At 43.2% G+C, this 16,222-nt stretch overlaps 1 protein-coding gene across 3 annotated transcripts in view; it reads right to left on the reverse strand.

The window, feature by feature from the left end:
- Positions 1 to 15,968, reverse strand: part of Egflam (EGF like, fibronectin type III and laminin G domains) — a 178,363-nt gene extending 162,395 nt beyond the window's left edge. For 2 of the 3 annotated variants that reach the window (XM_028767593.1, XM_028767594.1), the window contains exon 1: positions 15,561 to 15,963. In XM_028767593.1, the coding sequence (XP_028623426.1) occupies positions 15,561 to 15,657 (97 nt within the window). In that variant the 5' untranslated portion in view covers positions 15,658 to 15,963. Of the gene's footprint in view, positions 1 to 15,560 lie in introns of all 3 variants that reach the window. The other variant, XM_028767595.1, reaches the window with a different exon arrangement.
- Between the last annotated feature and the right edge of the window lie 254 nt (positions 15,969 to 16,222).

Below are 16,222 nucleotides of genomic sequence, written 5' to 3' on the forward strand. Positions count from 1 at the left end.
ATGTATATATATTATGCATATATGTATGTATGTGTATGTATATATTCATCACCACAGGTCTCTACATCAATATTTTACTATACTTGATTTATCACATATCTATTTAACAATCTGTCTGTCTCGCCGTCTATCATCAGGAAATCTAGTGTATTTCAAAGTCAGTTTCAGACATCAATACAGCTTCTCCTAATACCAAATCGTTTGTTCCATTCATTCCTAGTCTCAACTTCAGTGTGACTCATTTGTAACTATTATGTATATGTGCACATGTGTTGCCGCATATTTCTTGATATACACATGGATCACGGGAGTCAGTTCACTGGTCAATCGATCGGTGCTTTCAATCAGGCTGCCCAGAAGCACTTTCAGGCTCGTTGGTCCTCAGAAGGCAAACAATGAAAAACACCTTTGCAGAATGTCCAGCTTTTGGCCATTTCACTTTCCCGGGTTTGCAGGATTGATTTTTGGAAGCAAGCCAGGGTCAGCACAATAAAACTGAAGATGAATGTTGAAGAACTGGGGTACTGTTTTCCTCTCGGCCTTGCAGTCAGACCTCATTATGGTAGACAGACCGGTTTTAGCCTCTCTCCTGCAACTTGACCTTCTCAGTCATCTCATTCCCATGGAAGCCTCACTTTCTTACTGTTTTAAAAGCAGATGTGCAAAGGAGTGTGGAACACTGGGCTATTTTAACCCCTCCTAACCCCTGTCTCTGATGTCTAAGTATACAGTCCTGTCTTGGCTTTGTAACCTCCGCATGCAAGGCAGGTCTCAGCCCTACAGGTTATTTCAAACCAGACATGGTCTCTGGGTAGCAACAGAGATGCAGTTCACAGTTTAGACTCAATCAGGGTCTCCTTAAAACCCTGACACTCCAACAGCCTGCAGCAGGCAGAGGTGGGACTTAAATTACCTGCTGCTGCAGACAGACTCCCAGGGGCATTCCCTTCTCTAAATCACACTGCAGCGTGGGTTTCCAAACGTCTGCCCAGGTTGAGCAACAATGTTAGCACGCGGAGGTGACACCTTTTCTGTATTGCACTTGAGAAAGGAAATGAGTTTGGGAGCTGCGAGAGGGACCAAATTAATCACGCGATGTGAAAACACATTTGCCCAGAATGAGGCTGTTGTTTCCCATCTCACAGCTGTCGGCTGAAGGGCCAGCCTCACACAAGACACTCCATCAGGCGACGGAGGAGAGGCAAAGGCAGAGAAATCAGGATGCTTTTCTTGGAAAAGTGAAGAATAGGAGATATGAGTCAAACACACCAAAACCAAAAGACCACCACAACCAAAAGTCCAGGCACAATGGGAGACCTGTGGGCTGGCTTCCGCCTATGGGGCGTTCAGTAAAAACTCTCTGGCCAGGAACAATTGAGTCGTACTTCAAAGGTATTTCCTTGCGCTGAGATGAGAGAGCAATATTTTAAGTCAGACCAATATGTAGACAGCATTCAGAACTGGAAAAGGAGTAGAGGGTCCATAAAATGGCAAGCAATCTCGCTTGACCGGAGAATGGACTGTGAAATGAATTCAGAGAGGAGACAGGAAAAGAAAGGCCATGTTATCCCAAGCCTAGACTGTCCGGCATTAGGTCCTAGGAAGCCAAGGGGCCCAGAAAGGAAAACATATTAAATATTAGAGTTGCAAGATCAGAACTGTATTTGGAGAAAGTCATCGTAGCAGAATATTGTTAAATCAAAGGCAGGGAAAGGAAAAAACAAAAACAAAACAAAACAAAAGACAAAGAACTGGGCCTGGCATTGCATGCCAGTAATTCCAGCAGTAGAAGAAGCAAGGATCAGAAGTTCAAGGGCATTCTTAGCCACATTGTGACTTTCAGGCCAGCCTAGATTATGTAAGGCTGGGTCCAAAAAAGTGGGGGAGGGGTGAATGACAGCATTTACCACAGAAATAGTATCTTTGAGCTAGAGTTTAGAATCATTAAGAGAACATGCTGTTCTTCCAGAGAGGACTGGAGTTTGGTTCCCAGAATCCATGTTGGGAAGCTCACAACTATCTATAACCACACCTCTAGGGGATCTGATATCTTCAAGTCTTGGCAGACATCTGCACACAGGTGTGCACATATACAGATAAGTGAATACAAAAAAAGTCCTTTAAAAAATAACACATTTTAAATGTATTCTGTAATAGCATGCCTTAAAAAATACAGCTAAGAAACCTCAAAAAAAAATGTTTCAACTACAGCCGGTTTTTTGATAGTTCACATAGGAAAACCTATCACTCCCACAGTGGCTTAATCCTTCCTTCCTGGTCTTATACAAAGCCCCAGATGAACACCGACTACTTTTTATTAAATTTGATTCTGATTTCAGGTCTTTTGTCAAGGACATGAACTTTATGATTAACCTAGACATTACAACTCATCATTTGAGGGTGCATATTTGAAAAAATCTGTGATATGAAATTAAGGCAATGGAATTCTTTCATTTGCATGTTCATGGGCTCCTAAGCTCATTTACATGTCATGTCAATGTCCTCCAAGTCTGAGATTGTCTCAATCTGAAAAAAAGCTATACCATTGCTGCTAGTATATAAACTCTTGTAAAGCATAAAAAACGTAATTAATGAGCACCAAATGTTTAGGCATTTTATAGACTTACCTAGACAACATTATTCTAGGTGTTATGATGCTTAAATTTCAGATGAGCACCATAAAGAACGAAAAATGAAGGAGACCTCTGGAATCAGTCAACTGTAAAAGCTGAAGCTAGAATCCAAATGCAGACTTGTCTGATCCGAGTCTCTGTGATTCCTGTGTTCTGCATACAGGTTGTCACTGAAGCTTATCCATTACTTTAGAATAGCCATTATACAACCTAATGCTTTCTTTATTTCACGACACCAATTAGAAACTCGGAACATCAAGGAGAAATCCTTGTCCCTTGAATGCTGAGCCTTGACTTATTCCGCTTTGGAAGACTAACAAGTATTGCTTACTACCAAAGAAGGTGGCTACTGAATATTGGGAGGGATTCGAAACTTCAAAGCTAGGCAGTCATCAGAGTGGTCCCTGAGGCACCAAAAATCTCTCCCATCAGAGACACCCAGAAGATTCAAGGGGCTGTCATCTGCGCACCAGACACTGAGGGTATGACTGTCAACCCTCCTCAGTTATTCTAGAGCATCCATAGCATACACACAGCCTCTCAAAAGAAGGAAGGATAAAGAGGAAATCTCACTGGTGAAATTCCCTCTAAGGGTGATGGAGTCACATCTTGAGGTTACCTGGGCAGATATAAGGGAAGAATATTCCAGTGTCAGATCAATGTGGGGACTACATTCATCACTAGGAAAGCAAAGAAATCTATGAGACAGCAAACCATCCAGCAGAGTGAAGCCAGTTTCCAGAACTTTCACTGTTATCGTCTCTGTTGGCTACAGATACATCTCTACACTGTAGAGCAATAGTGTCAGACTGTTGGTTAGCCCAGGTTCATGTCCTGGCTATGCCATCTGGCTACTTCTAAGTCATCCTAAGTGCCCTGACTTCCCAGTGGGACAAAGATGACAAAGCCATAATGAAGTTGTGAAGCCATAATTGAAATTCCGAAGGTGCTTTGAAAAGTCATTCAAACAAACTTATGAATTTACCGGCCATGTGATCTATCCAAACTATCTTCATCCTCATCCAGCAGGCTGCTATGTCTAAAAGATTATTGTTATATTTTAAGAAGCATCTTGCTGAATAAATTATCTACCGTGAAGAGTCCTTTCTATGATGAGACACAAATAGTGAAGCTTCTAGAAACCTGGTGGGTGGGGTGGCTAAAGTTTCAATTGTCTTTTTAGAAAGCCATTCTCCCCCTTATTATTTTGCATTTATGTACATACACATGTATAGATGCATGTGTGCATGTGCACAAGCCTGAAGTAGACACCAGAAACCTAGAGTTCAACAATTAGGCTACAGCAGGCTGGCCAGCAAGCCCCCAAAGAGCCTCCTGTCTCTTGCTTCCCAGTGCTGGGATTGTAAGTGCACATGTGTAAGCCACACACTTCAGCTTTTAAAAACATGAGTTCTGGGTATAAAATTTCTCAGTTATGTGGCAAGGACTCTGTCTTCTGAAACATCACCCCAGGCCACCCCCTCAAAAAAAAAGCACGCTCCAATCCAATGGTTCTCAACCTGAGGGTCACGACCCACAAAGATTATCAGAAAATACAGATATTTATATTTAAATTATGGTTCATAACTGTAGAAACATTACAGTTATGAAGAAGCAATGAAAATAGTTTTATGGCTAGGGGTCTCCACAACATAAGGAACTACATTAAGGAATCCCAGCTTTAGGAACGTTGAGGAACCACCACTCTAATTCGTAGGTGACATCTATAAAGGGGTTAATTTTACTTCTTGTAAGATATAAGAATACGCAGTCACATATTCATTTAACTTGAAAAGTTCTGGGTTTGGGGGTCTGAGGAGACACTGTTTGTCCCTAGGGGTAAGAGATTTACTAGATTTACATAGGCAGATACACAATACCATGGCAGAAGCTCTGAGGGGAGTTCAGACTCACTCAACAAAGAGGGAACCCAGAGGAAGGTGGTACATTTTATGGCACATGGTTGACAGGGAGCCCAGAGCATGCAATGGCAGTCAAGCTTTCTGTGAACCAGCTATGAGGGCAAAAAGGAACCTAGATGAACAGATAATTTCTATTCTGGAAATCAAACCAATGTAGCTTAAGAAACTGTCAGAGATCAACCACAATGGTGGAGCCCTGGTTAACGTAGCTCTCTCTGTATTTCAGGCCTTGTTCCAAACTCATCTACGTCAATTGGATTGCTTGGCTTTTAGGGTCTTTCCTTATATTGCTGTGGTTTCTGACAGATGGTAACTGTCATGGTTCAGACATGGCCTGACCGCATGCCCCTTGGTAACATGTCTTGAAATTTAATCACTACTTCTCGGCATTGAGAGGGTGGAAATTTAATCTGAGTAGTATTTAGAGCCGGGGCCTTTCAGAGGTGCTAGGGATTAGATAAGGTCATTAAGGGAGCATTTATATTTGGATAATGGTTCCTTTATTAAAATAGAGACGGAGACAAGGATCCATACACACACTCCCTCCCTTCTTTATGGCTCCATGTCCTCTCTGTACCACTTCAGGATTCTGACCAGCAAGAACATCACCAGGTGCAGCCTTAAGATCATGGGCTGGGACCATGAACCCACATACATCTCTTTCTTTATAAGTTCCCATCCTTGGCTACTCATTCTGATATAGTAACAGCACACAAACACGAAGCACTTGCTTTTCAAACAAAGTTGTACATTACCATGACAGTTACACTCCAGCTCAAACCCACGCACAGGCAAAAAGACACAAAATCTGTGGACGGTCTCCTCCTACAAATTTGGTAACACCTCTTCTTGGTCCTTTAAGGAACTTCAAAATAGAGCATCAGAGACAACCCACTGTCCTGGGTTCAGGTTCTTCCCATGTGCACACCTAAAATGCATCCCCTGGAACCCTTGCTGGGGCTTTGTGACTATGGTCTGCTCTGACACATAAAGTCTCTCTCACACTCCTTCCTGCTGCTCACCTCCCTCCTTGTAGGTCTGTCTCTTTCAAAGACAGTACCATCACAAGATGGAGAATCTCAACATAGGATGGCAAGATCTTGAGGTCACCACACACAACAGAGCCATCCATAGGGAACAGCTAACCAGAAACACACACACACTGGGCTGTGAATAAATGGAAAATAAGTATCATGTGGAGGTAACAAACTTTGATGTTGCTCACCCAGCAGCTGACGTTAATTGATCAGATTAACCCAAGCGCTTGCTTGTTAGGTGCTGCAGCAGACAGACAAACATTCTTTTTTTTTTTTAAATTTGTTTTGTTTTGTCTTTGGCAAGACATGGTTTCTCTTTGCTTCTTTGAGACAGGGTTTCTCTGTGTAGCCTTGGCTGTCCTATAACTCACTCTATAGACTAGGCTGATCTCAAACTCACAGAGATCTGCCTGCCTCTGCCTCCTGAGTGCTAGGATTAAAGATAGGCACCACCACCGCCCTTCAACACGTAACTGTTCTAAGGACAGGATGAACCAACCCGAAGCAGACAAATGATAGAGTTTGCTATCACATGAAGAAAACACTGGACTGGGCTTGCTAGATTCCTATTCTGTCTGTGCAAAATTAGAGGAACACATGCAAACTTCAACACAGCTAACCCTGATCAACAAACCCTGTAGTCTGAATCTGGGTTCTGTTGTTGGGTTGTTTGTTTTTTGGTTTTTTGTTTTTTTCTTTTTGAGACAGTCTCACTGTGTAGCAGTCCACCATGGCCTGGGATTTACAAGCTTCCCGTTTTCACTGCCCAATTCCTAGGACACAGATGTGTACCACCACACACAGTTTCTTGTGTGAATTTACCTCATACGATATATTTCCTCAGCTGTCTTTGAGGGTGGACTTCACAGTAAAATTGCTCAAATGATAACTAACCAGCTCAGGGAGCATAATGCCTGCCTAGGGCAGAGGTAATGCTCCACGTTTAACCATGCTATGACCCTGTCACCAAGAGGTCAAGATAGACGTAAACTCATAGGCTAGAGTGTTACCTTCTTCCTTGGATTACTGCAAGCATTATCTAAACTCCCCTAGGGTAGAGACTCAAGCAATCTGTACTGCCACTGTTTATATGGAACTATTTAAAAGATAAATCACAGACAAGTAACAGGCTCCTAATTCACAACCATCGGCCATGTTATTTATTTCTCTGCTCACTCTTAAGAATTGCAAGCAAAGGATCATGGGACCTATTCCTAAGTGTAAGATTAAATCAATAAAGTTAGCCATCTGTCCAAGGAAGGCTTTAAACGTAGGTTATGTTTAAGTATTATGTTCCCAACTGCCCAGATGTTATGGAGAAGTGCCTGCTGATACGACTCCTTTTGCACAAAGTAAACTGTTAAAAGGCCAATATAAACTTATTGCACCAAGAAAAATAAATAGCATTAACTTTGTATTAAAACTGAATCAGGATTTGGGGGTGCCTTGTCAGCAAAAGAAAAAAAAGAGTGTTAAAATTTAAATGGCTCAGTATTTGCAGAGTCAGATAAGAAACTCATCTCAAGTGTCATTAGGGGAGTGACAAGAGAGAAAGAAAGAGAGAGAGAGAGAGAGAGAGAGAGAGAGAGAGAGAGAGAGAGAGAGACTTAGAAATAAACGGAGATGCGAACAGAGCCATGGGAAAGGCAGCTTTGCTAGGCCTGGCTGGTGAAGACACCAGTGTTTTGCATGATCACTCTTAGCTGAAGCAGGCAGATTTCCTTTATCCAAATACATTCAGAACAGGAAGGGTTAGGATACGTTCTTTTAGATTGGGGAATATTTGCATATATGTAATGATGCTTGCTCGGGGTTGAGATGAGCCAAGCCAAAACACACAAAGCACATTTATGTTTCACAAACATTTTACCCACAGAGCCTGAAGGCAATTCATGGAATATTCTAAATAATTTTGTGCGTGAAGCTCAATTTCACGTATCGAGTCGTCTGTGGGTTTTTCTACACGGGGCATCATGTCAGTGCTTAAAAAGTTTTGTGTTTAGAGTTTCAGAGTTTGGATTATGGATGCCCAACCTGGAATATCTTATCCACAGGCAGTACTTCAGTTCTCTCAAAGGACTGGTCCGATTTACTTCCTTTGATTTTCAAAGTAAGATAGCAGTGAGGTAACCTAGGGGAAGAGAGGGCTTCTTATAGCTAAGGAAATAGAAGAATCATTACAGGAAGTTCTCAGGGCCTGGCCTGTCTTTCTGTCACTACTAACCTGTGCATAAGACCAAGGCTATTTCTTAATACCTGACTACGTTCAAACTTGGGCTGATTCCCTGTCACAGATCAAGTGTGAGAATATTCTTTGAGAAACCGTTTCCCTTCTCCGAATTCTGTACAACGTCACTCAAAATAGTTACCAGGTAAAATTCAAGCATCACCACCAGGGTTATACTTTCGTACAGAGGTAATCTGCTCAAAGAAAACACATGCACGTGGCAGCCTCATTTACCAAGCCAAAAAAAAAAATCAAGGTATGTGGCTGAACAGTTTTTTGATTACTAAATTAACGTATTTATAAAACATCGGAAATGTTTATAAGACACTACAAATTAAATCACAAGCAGTGACGCATTAACATGTCTGGGAAAGGATAAAGAAATGAAATCATAAATGCTCATAGTTTGTTAGGATGCCGGTAAATATATTTGTATATATATTCATTCAGGCTTTTCCTTCTCATCCAGATTAACAGTTTCTTCAATTTTGCCTTAAGCATCACCCAGTCCTATTCCAGTGTCTTGTAATATACACTACCTCATTAGTCCCCTAAGGAAGTCTGTAAGGTAGGTACTTTCCTTAACATTGTTATTTATTGGAAACTAGAGAAAGGGTGCATAGCTTACGCAAATTTCCAAATGTCACCAAATAACCAACAGGAAAACTCAGAGCTTAGCCTCAGACTGGCCAAATATTGAAGTGTGAGCATGCCTGCTCAGCCAGGAGCCACCCGTGCACGCTTCATGGAGGTGAGAGAAAAATGGATGGTGGGGGTTGGCTATGTAGATCGTGGTGTGGCTGTTACTATTTCTCAGGTCTACTCAAAGCCATCCCTCAGTGGGCAAGCAAGGAAAGAAGGTATGGGTGGTTTGGCTCCAGAAAGGTGTCACTCAGGCACCATAAGACCACAAGTTGCTCAGGAGCCTGAAGCTGGAGGAGGACCCTTTCACAGTTAGCCTGGGCTCTCTATCAAGCCTGTCTCTAAAAAGTAATAATAACAACAGCAACCAAAGAAGAAAGAAGATAACAAATCCCCAAGCCAACCTTCAGAAATCCCAGTGAGTCTGTGTACGTGCTTGCTTAATTAAATTGCATCTGGCCAAATGCGATGCTATCTGGCCCAGTTTTATGTGGAAGAGACAAATTCCGTGGGTGTAGCAGGATAGAGGTATGAAGAAGGAGAGGCGGGGGGGGGGGGAGGGAGGGAGCAAATTCTCCATGTGTAGACTTCAAGTTGCCTGTTGTCAACTCTCCTGGAGTTCTTGTTTCAAAATCGGATGCCTGGGATGTACTCTAAAAATTCTTTCTGCATAATTGAAGACCTCTGTACCTGCCTGTCCAGAGCCTGAGACTTGCTCCCCCAAGCTCTGAAAGTATGCCCTCTGCTGGCCGTTTATGTAATTTTTCCACCTGAGACTTCACTTCAATCAGCCATTCAGTATGAAGACAGCATCTCCTGGTTTATCTCAGGACATAGAAGCCACATGTTGGGTCTTTCTTCAAAAGGGAGGTCTACATCAGTGGACTCAAAAATAGCTTTGAGAAACTTTTCCAACAGCCTGCACCTGAGGCTCTGGTAGCTAGATTTCCTCAATCCCCACCCCACCCCCCTTTTTTTCTTTTCTGTCAGAATTTATAGGTGATTCTTAGTACATGTTGCCTGACATGCGGTGCTCATTAAGAAGGACTTTGATCTGGGACTTTGCCAGCTCAAACAGTCAGCTGCCATCAAGATATCATGATGCAGGAGTGGTGGCACATACCTGGGATCACAGAAGGTGGGAGGTGGAGGAAGCCTGAGTTACCTCAGATCTACTCTCACTTAACCAACCAATCAACTAACCAACCAACCAACTAACCAACCAACCAACTAACCACCCAAAAACACATATTATAATCCATGGAAAATACTACAAACCTACTTAATTAACCTCAATGAGTGGGATATGGGAACACTAGACATCCATCCACAGGACAAACCATGTGGAAGGTGAGGCTCACCATAACTTCAAACATATTGGACTTGACTTTCATAAATCCAGATTGGAATCGCTAGATGCTTTCAGACCATATTAACACACTGAGGGTGGCATAGCAGAAGAAAAACTACAGACTACTATTTTTCCCAAAGAATTGTAAGGTTATTAAACTCTTAGCCCAGGGGATGGAGGTGTATATTGTTTCGGTCCAAGTCACTCTTCCTATGGGAAAGTACTCCCTACATTAAACCACACATAACCCTGACCTTGATTTCTCTCCTCTATATTGATGACAAACAGTCATGGAGCAAGAGTTAAAGGCTGAAAAAAAAAAACAAATAGAAGTGTTTCTTTGTAGTTACTAGACGTGATAAAGAAATCCATGGAAAGAGAGGACAACAGAGGCCGCATAGAATTCTTCTGCCATGATCCTTGAAGTTTATGGAGCATTACCAGCTAAGCACTACTAGATACCATACATACGTGTGAGCACACACATGTGTACATACGATATATCCCTATATGGTGCTATCTATCTATTATCCATCTACCTATACATACACAGAAAGGGGAGGGACTCCCAAGAACCAACGCAATCTCACTGTGATGGGATAGAGTTGGCTAGTGACAAAAGGAAATGGGGGGACTCCAGAAAAGACAAAACCCCCAATTCACATACAAATCACATGGAAAGGATCTAATATCAGAGATAGCTTAGTCAGGGAAGTGTTTGCTTCGAAAGCACAAAGACCTTAATTCAGTCCCTGGAACCCATGGAAAACTTCTGGCCATGGTGACATGTACTAGTAATCTCAATGCTGGGGGAAAAAGAGACAGAGGGGCCCTTGAGGCTCATTGGCCAGCAAGTCCAGCCTAATTAGTTATCTCCAGGCCAATATGAGACCTTTTGTCAAAGGGTGTGGATAACTTTAAAAGAATAACATTTGAGGTTGTCTTCTGACCTCTATATGTGTACCCACTGCCACACACCTGGGCATACACACATACATGCAATAAAATGAGCAAATTGCATCTGGGAAGCCGATGCTTTCAAAGTACACATCTAATAAAGGGCTGCACTCAAAATGTACAAAGAACACAAAGAAATTCAGTAAGAAAACAAACATATCTTCTTTTTTTCTTCAGAAAAATTCAAAAGATTCAAAGAATGTGAGAGGCAAAAGACACGTGAAAAAAAGTTCAGTATCATTAGTCATAAAGGAAACAAAAAATTAAAACTATGATGAGATATATCATTATACACCCATTAGAAACCTTAAACCAAACAAAAAGAAAGAAAAAGAAATGGAAAATAAATGGTTAGCTTTCATTTTCAACTTGACACAACTAGAATGACCTAGGGAAAATGTATCAATCAGTAGGGGATTGTCAACATTGACTTGGCCTGTGGCAATTGTCTTAAGGTGACTGATGTGAGAAGGCCCACCATGGGCAGCACCATTCTCTATCCAGGGGAATCATGACCATATAATAGCAGGGAAATCATTGAGCACAAGCCAGCAAGCAAGCTAGTGAGCTCTCATGTAGTTATTTCTCTTTGCTCTTGACTGGAGGTGATACAATCGGCTGCTTCAAATTCTTGTCATTTCCAGTGATGGATTCTAACATGGAATTGTGACCTAAACCCACCCTCCCATATGTTTCTTTTTGTCAAGTTTTGGTTTTAGCTTTTTTTTTTTTTCTTCACAGCTGCAGACATGAAACAAAAATATGTACCAAATGCTGCAGGGAATCCAGGATGACTAGAACTTCCATACATGGCTCCTGGGAATGTGAAATAGTACAATCATTCTGAAAAGCGATTTAGTGCTTTCTTGGAAAGTTCACCCTACCAGGAGCAATGATCCCCACTCAGCTCCTTATCAAGAGAAATAAAAGCTTATCCACACAGAGGCAGGTATATACCTATGTGGAGAATCCTCATTCACCACAGCCTGAAGCTGAAAACCCCCTAAAAAGCCATTCCCTAGGGAACAGTTAAACACACTTTGGTCATCTAAGATCTATACAAAGAACTATTACTAACCAATAACAAAGGAAAAAAATGCTGATAAGTGCCACCATGCATGAGTTCATCTTGAAAGTATTGTGTTGGGTGTGGGAAAGTACACACAAAATATGAGAGACTCTAGAAGAATCAAAACTTTAGGGTCAGAAAGCACATTGCCAGTTGCCAGGGGCTGTGTTTGGGGGTAGGTCTTCTACTATGGTACACAAGATGATATTCTCAAGTAAAGAAAATAGCCCAAGACCATTTATTTCAAAACAAATATCTACAAGAGGGGAATTAGCCCATAGGCAGGTGATGAGGAAGACCACAGGCCCCTTAGGTGGTTACTGCTAGCTGAGGCTGAGCAGCTGAGAGTGTCCACACTGGAGATGTTTATTAGAACTTATCAAGCAATCCCTGAAAAGGAAGATTTTTCATAAATATAATAATGTTTTAGTTTTTCATCGCAATAAAGCTGCCTAGAAACGATTTCATAATGAAGGCCGGGGTGACAGATCTGCCTGTGGACTACGAGTAGCTTCTTTCCCGTGTGTCCACAGTTATGTGAATTTCCCCCTTGAAATCTCTGCTGAGAACCAGAAGCAAGAGGATACAGGCCACTGGTGTTGCGGTGTGTGTGTGTCTTCACACCAGGCCAGCTCAGCTTTTGACATTAACTTGGACAAGTCACGGAGTCCCTCTAGGTCCTGTTGCAAAGTGAGGAGTTTGCACTTCTGGTTTATGCAGATCAGAAGTGAAACTCTTTCAGCCCACTATGTTTATACACAGTGGAAGCCTGCAGAGGTGGTATAGACATAGAACCCTCCACCTTCCCATTCTTCTACACCCAAGGAACTCCAGTGTCTTTCTTTCCCCCCAAACATTAATTCCCATGAGTCTGACAAAGAGATAAGCAGTTCCTCATCACTCTGTAAAGCTACATACACTATTTATGGGTGGAGTCAGCTTCTTGTACCTCACATCAGTAGACAAGGTACTATTTTGTTTGGAGGTGACATAGATATCCCCCACAAAATAGCAAGGTGAGGCCCTCTGCCTAGGTTATAGGGCTTTCTGTCCCTGGGGAACTCAGCCTTGAAAACACTCAAGGCTACATAGTTCTGCAAACAAGACAGCTCAAGACTTGGACTTTGTGCCAAATACCAGAGCCTAAATTCCCATTCAACCATTTAGCCTCTGTGTGGCCTCGGGTAAGAGATTGAGCTCCACTGAGCCACTGTTTTGCCCTTAGTAAAACAAAGAAACTAGCAGCCCGCAGTTCAGAAGGCTGCTGGCTTGATTAAAGAAATCAGTATGTGTCAAGTTCTCAGAACAGTGTAACAAGCACTTAATTAGGGCCAGTTATTATTATTTAATTTGACTAGCATTGCTGTGACAACTCTTGTGTCTCTTGGCATATGTGTGGAGTTTTATTTCCTAATGCTCAATGGCAGAAGGTGCTACAACCTTGGGGTGAGGGGCAAAGTGTTCTATTCTGTCTCTTTCTAAAAGAAAGGATGGAACCTTTGGGTTAATTGGAAACCATACGTATCAAAAGTCGATTGTGCAGAGTAAAGAGGAATAGATAAACAGGATACCCTGCTTTGATGCCTGTGTGGTGGCCACATCACCTTCAAAGTACTGTACCTAAGTCAATTTCTGTTGTGGGGAAACCAGGTACAAAGTCCCTCCCATATGGACCGGAGCTGGGTTTGCTGGTGTCTGGGGGAGATTACAAATGAGCCACTTGCTGTTCGCATCAGAGCCAACAGGGGCAGTTTTTAATCTGGACCAATTTTACGGATCAAAAAACTAGTCTTTCCATGGGATGTAAATGAGCCCACAAGGAAAATTTGCCCTGAAGTTTATGAAGTAGCTGTCATTTTCATCCAAGAAGCTTTCCAACCTGAAAACCATTGTCTGGATAAAATTATGAAGTTTTTTGGTTTTTTTTTTAAGCCTTTCTTAGGCTGAAGCCAGTCTAAATATTCCTTCTACCTTGATGAGGCCAAACACATTTAAAAGGAAGTTTTCAAAAATCACTGCTCTTCTCCCCTCCCCCCCCCATACTTCAAGTAAAGGCAAAGAAAGCCATGTGAGCTATTGTTGATGTGAATATCTGAACAAGATGCTGAGTGGACCAGGCAGAAATGTTTTTAGGAGAGGAACGACCAGAAACAATAGAAAATGAAGAGGCAAGTGGGGGAAAACATGTGTGCAATTATATACAGCAGGTTTTTTTGTGCAATAGTTTTACATTCTGCTTAAATGGATTGATGTCTACCCTCAAAGAGCCTTGCATATGTCACAGAGGCTAAGAGCCACCACAGACGTTTGAATAGCACATGCTAGATGGTTTGGTGTGCAGAGACCCGCAGAGCAGAAGGCAAGTGATCATAGTGTGGTTTTCTTGAGCAAGAATGTTCAAAGGCTCCTCTTATTGAGACTAGAAGGTGTGTGAAGATGCAAGAAGACAATTTAATATGACTTTACCTGGGATGGCCTCCCCAGTGAATTGGACAGTGTGAGGACAGATTTGTTCTGAATCTGTGAATGTGTTGTGGAAACTGAGAATGGTCCTCAATTTTAAGTCAGGTAAGGGGATACAGGTGATCACAGATAGAGCCTGAAGACTAAGATATCTCCTAGGATCAAAGACAACAGTCCTAACCTCCAGACAGATCCTAGAGCAGAGAGGTAAGAAATATTTGAACAAGCAAATGGGAACCTGCCAAGATTATTTTCCTTGCACTCTGATAAATTTTCCTGGTTTGCCTCTTTCTTGTAGAAACATTTGTGAAGGCAGACTCCACTTTCTGTGAGGTTTTGCAGGCTGCATTAAAAGAGTTAGGTTGTTTTCCATTGTTCAGAAGACATAATTAATCCCATAAGACAATCCCTACTTGTAAAGTAAGCTAAGAAAAAGCAGATTTTTTTTTCACAATTCTAAATATGGTCCTGGCTAACAAAGAATAAAAATCGTTACCCAGAAGCAATGTTAGGAACTTTATTGTTTAAAATGTTCTACTTTCCCTCATGACACAGCCAAATCAATGTTGATAAAAAACAAACATACTTTTTACCTAGAGGAAATGTGAGTTTTTGTGGTGTTGCGTTCTCTCTCCGATCCTTTGTACTAGCTAGCCTACAGTGCATATATATCTTTGTTTGAACAGCAGAGCTAAGACAGGAGTTCTAAGAGATCAGGTTAACCCACTGTTGTCTGCTCTCTTCAGAAACAGCCCGGAGCTACAAGAAAATCCCAACAACAGAGAAAGTGCAACCCTATGCTTGGACAGGACCAGAGCCAGGAAAGGGGGCTCCAGGCAAACCTTCAGACACTCAACAGGAAATGGCTGGGCTCTAGGCAGTATGAATTCAATAAGATGTTCAAAGAAGCAGGAGGAGCAGTTGAAAGTCCTCTGCGCTCTCTCAGTCCTCTGTAACCGAGACAGAGCAATAGCTGCCCCCAACTTTTAGCAGTCTGTGGTTCAGCACAGAGCCCACTACCTCTTCTAGCTCTGAGAAACAGATCGTTTCTTTTAACAAACAACATCCCTGGAACTGCCTGGGCTGGGGGAGGGCGAGGCTGGTGCCTCGGCTGAGCTCCGTGCATAGCCTAGGCAGGCTGAGCCCACGCTGGTCAGCCGAGAGAGAGCCGTGTGAAGCAGCCTGCTCTGCGAACCCCACCAAAGGCCGGGACCAGGGTGCTCCGGGCACCCTGGCTCGGGGCGCACTGAACGCTTTACCTGATTTTCGCAGAGCCGTTCGGAGTGACACGGCGCCGGGTGGGAGGCTGCAGGCCAGGAGCAAGAAATGGAGCGAGAAGGTTGAGATTAAATCCATCTCACCGACGGTGTCTGCAAAGTTTCACCAAGTCCCGGGCGCGCAGGGAAAGGGCGTCTCCTGGGGGACGAGGGGGACGCCAGTGACGCGAGGATGAGAAGGTGGGGGACCCAGGGAGCTGAACCGGGAGCCACTCGGGAGTCCGAGGAGGCAAGACAGCAGTTGGGAGGCTGGCGTGCTGAAGTGGAGCGGGCTCGCGGCAGCAAGGCTTTTCGGGGCTGGGGAGTGGACGCTGGAAGCCGAGGGGAGGGACGCACCGGCAGCCTGAGGGAGGGCGGCTCGACCCGTAGGAGATGGAATTACAATCTAGTGGAAGAACGAGGGGCAGGGTCTGAATCAATTCACTCCGCGCCCACCTCCGGCGCAGACAGCCCCCAGCTCAGCCCTTCCCCGCGGGTGACCTAGATTGGGGGCCCGGGGTGGGACCGACTTCAACACTCGGCCGGAGTTCCTTGACTCAGACTGCGGGGCCCAGGGTCCTCAGCTGGATCCTAACCCTGAACTTTTGGGATGCTTCGCTGGCTGGACCCTTCTACCTCCATGCCCCTCTAGGTGGCTTGCACCC

This window comes from Grammomys surdaster, unplaced genomic scaffold (assembly GCF_004785775.1).
Source record: "Grammomys surdaster isolate TR1022 unplaced genomic scaffold, NIH_TR_1.0 174, whole genome shotgun sequence".
Taxonomy (NCBI): domain Eukaryota; kingdom Metazoa; phylum Chordata; class Mammalia; order Rodentia; family Muridae; genus Grammomys; species Grammomys surdaster.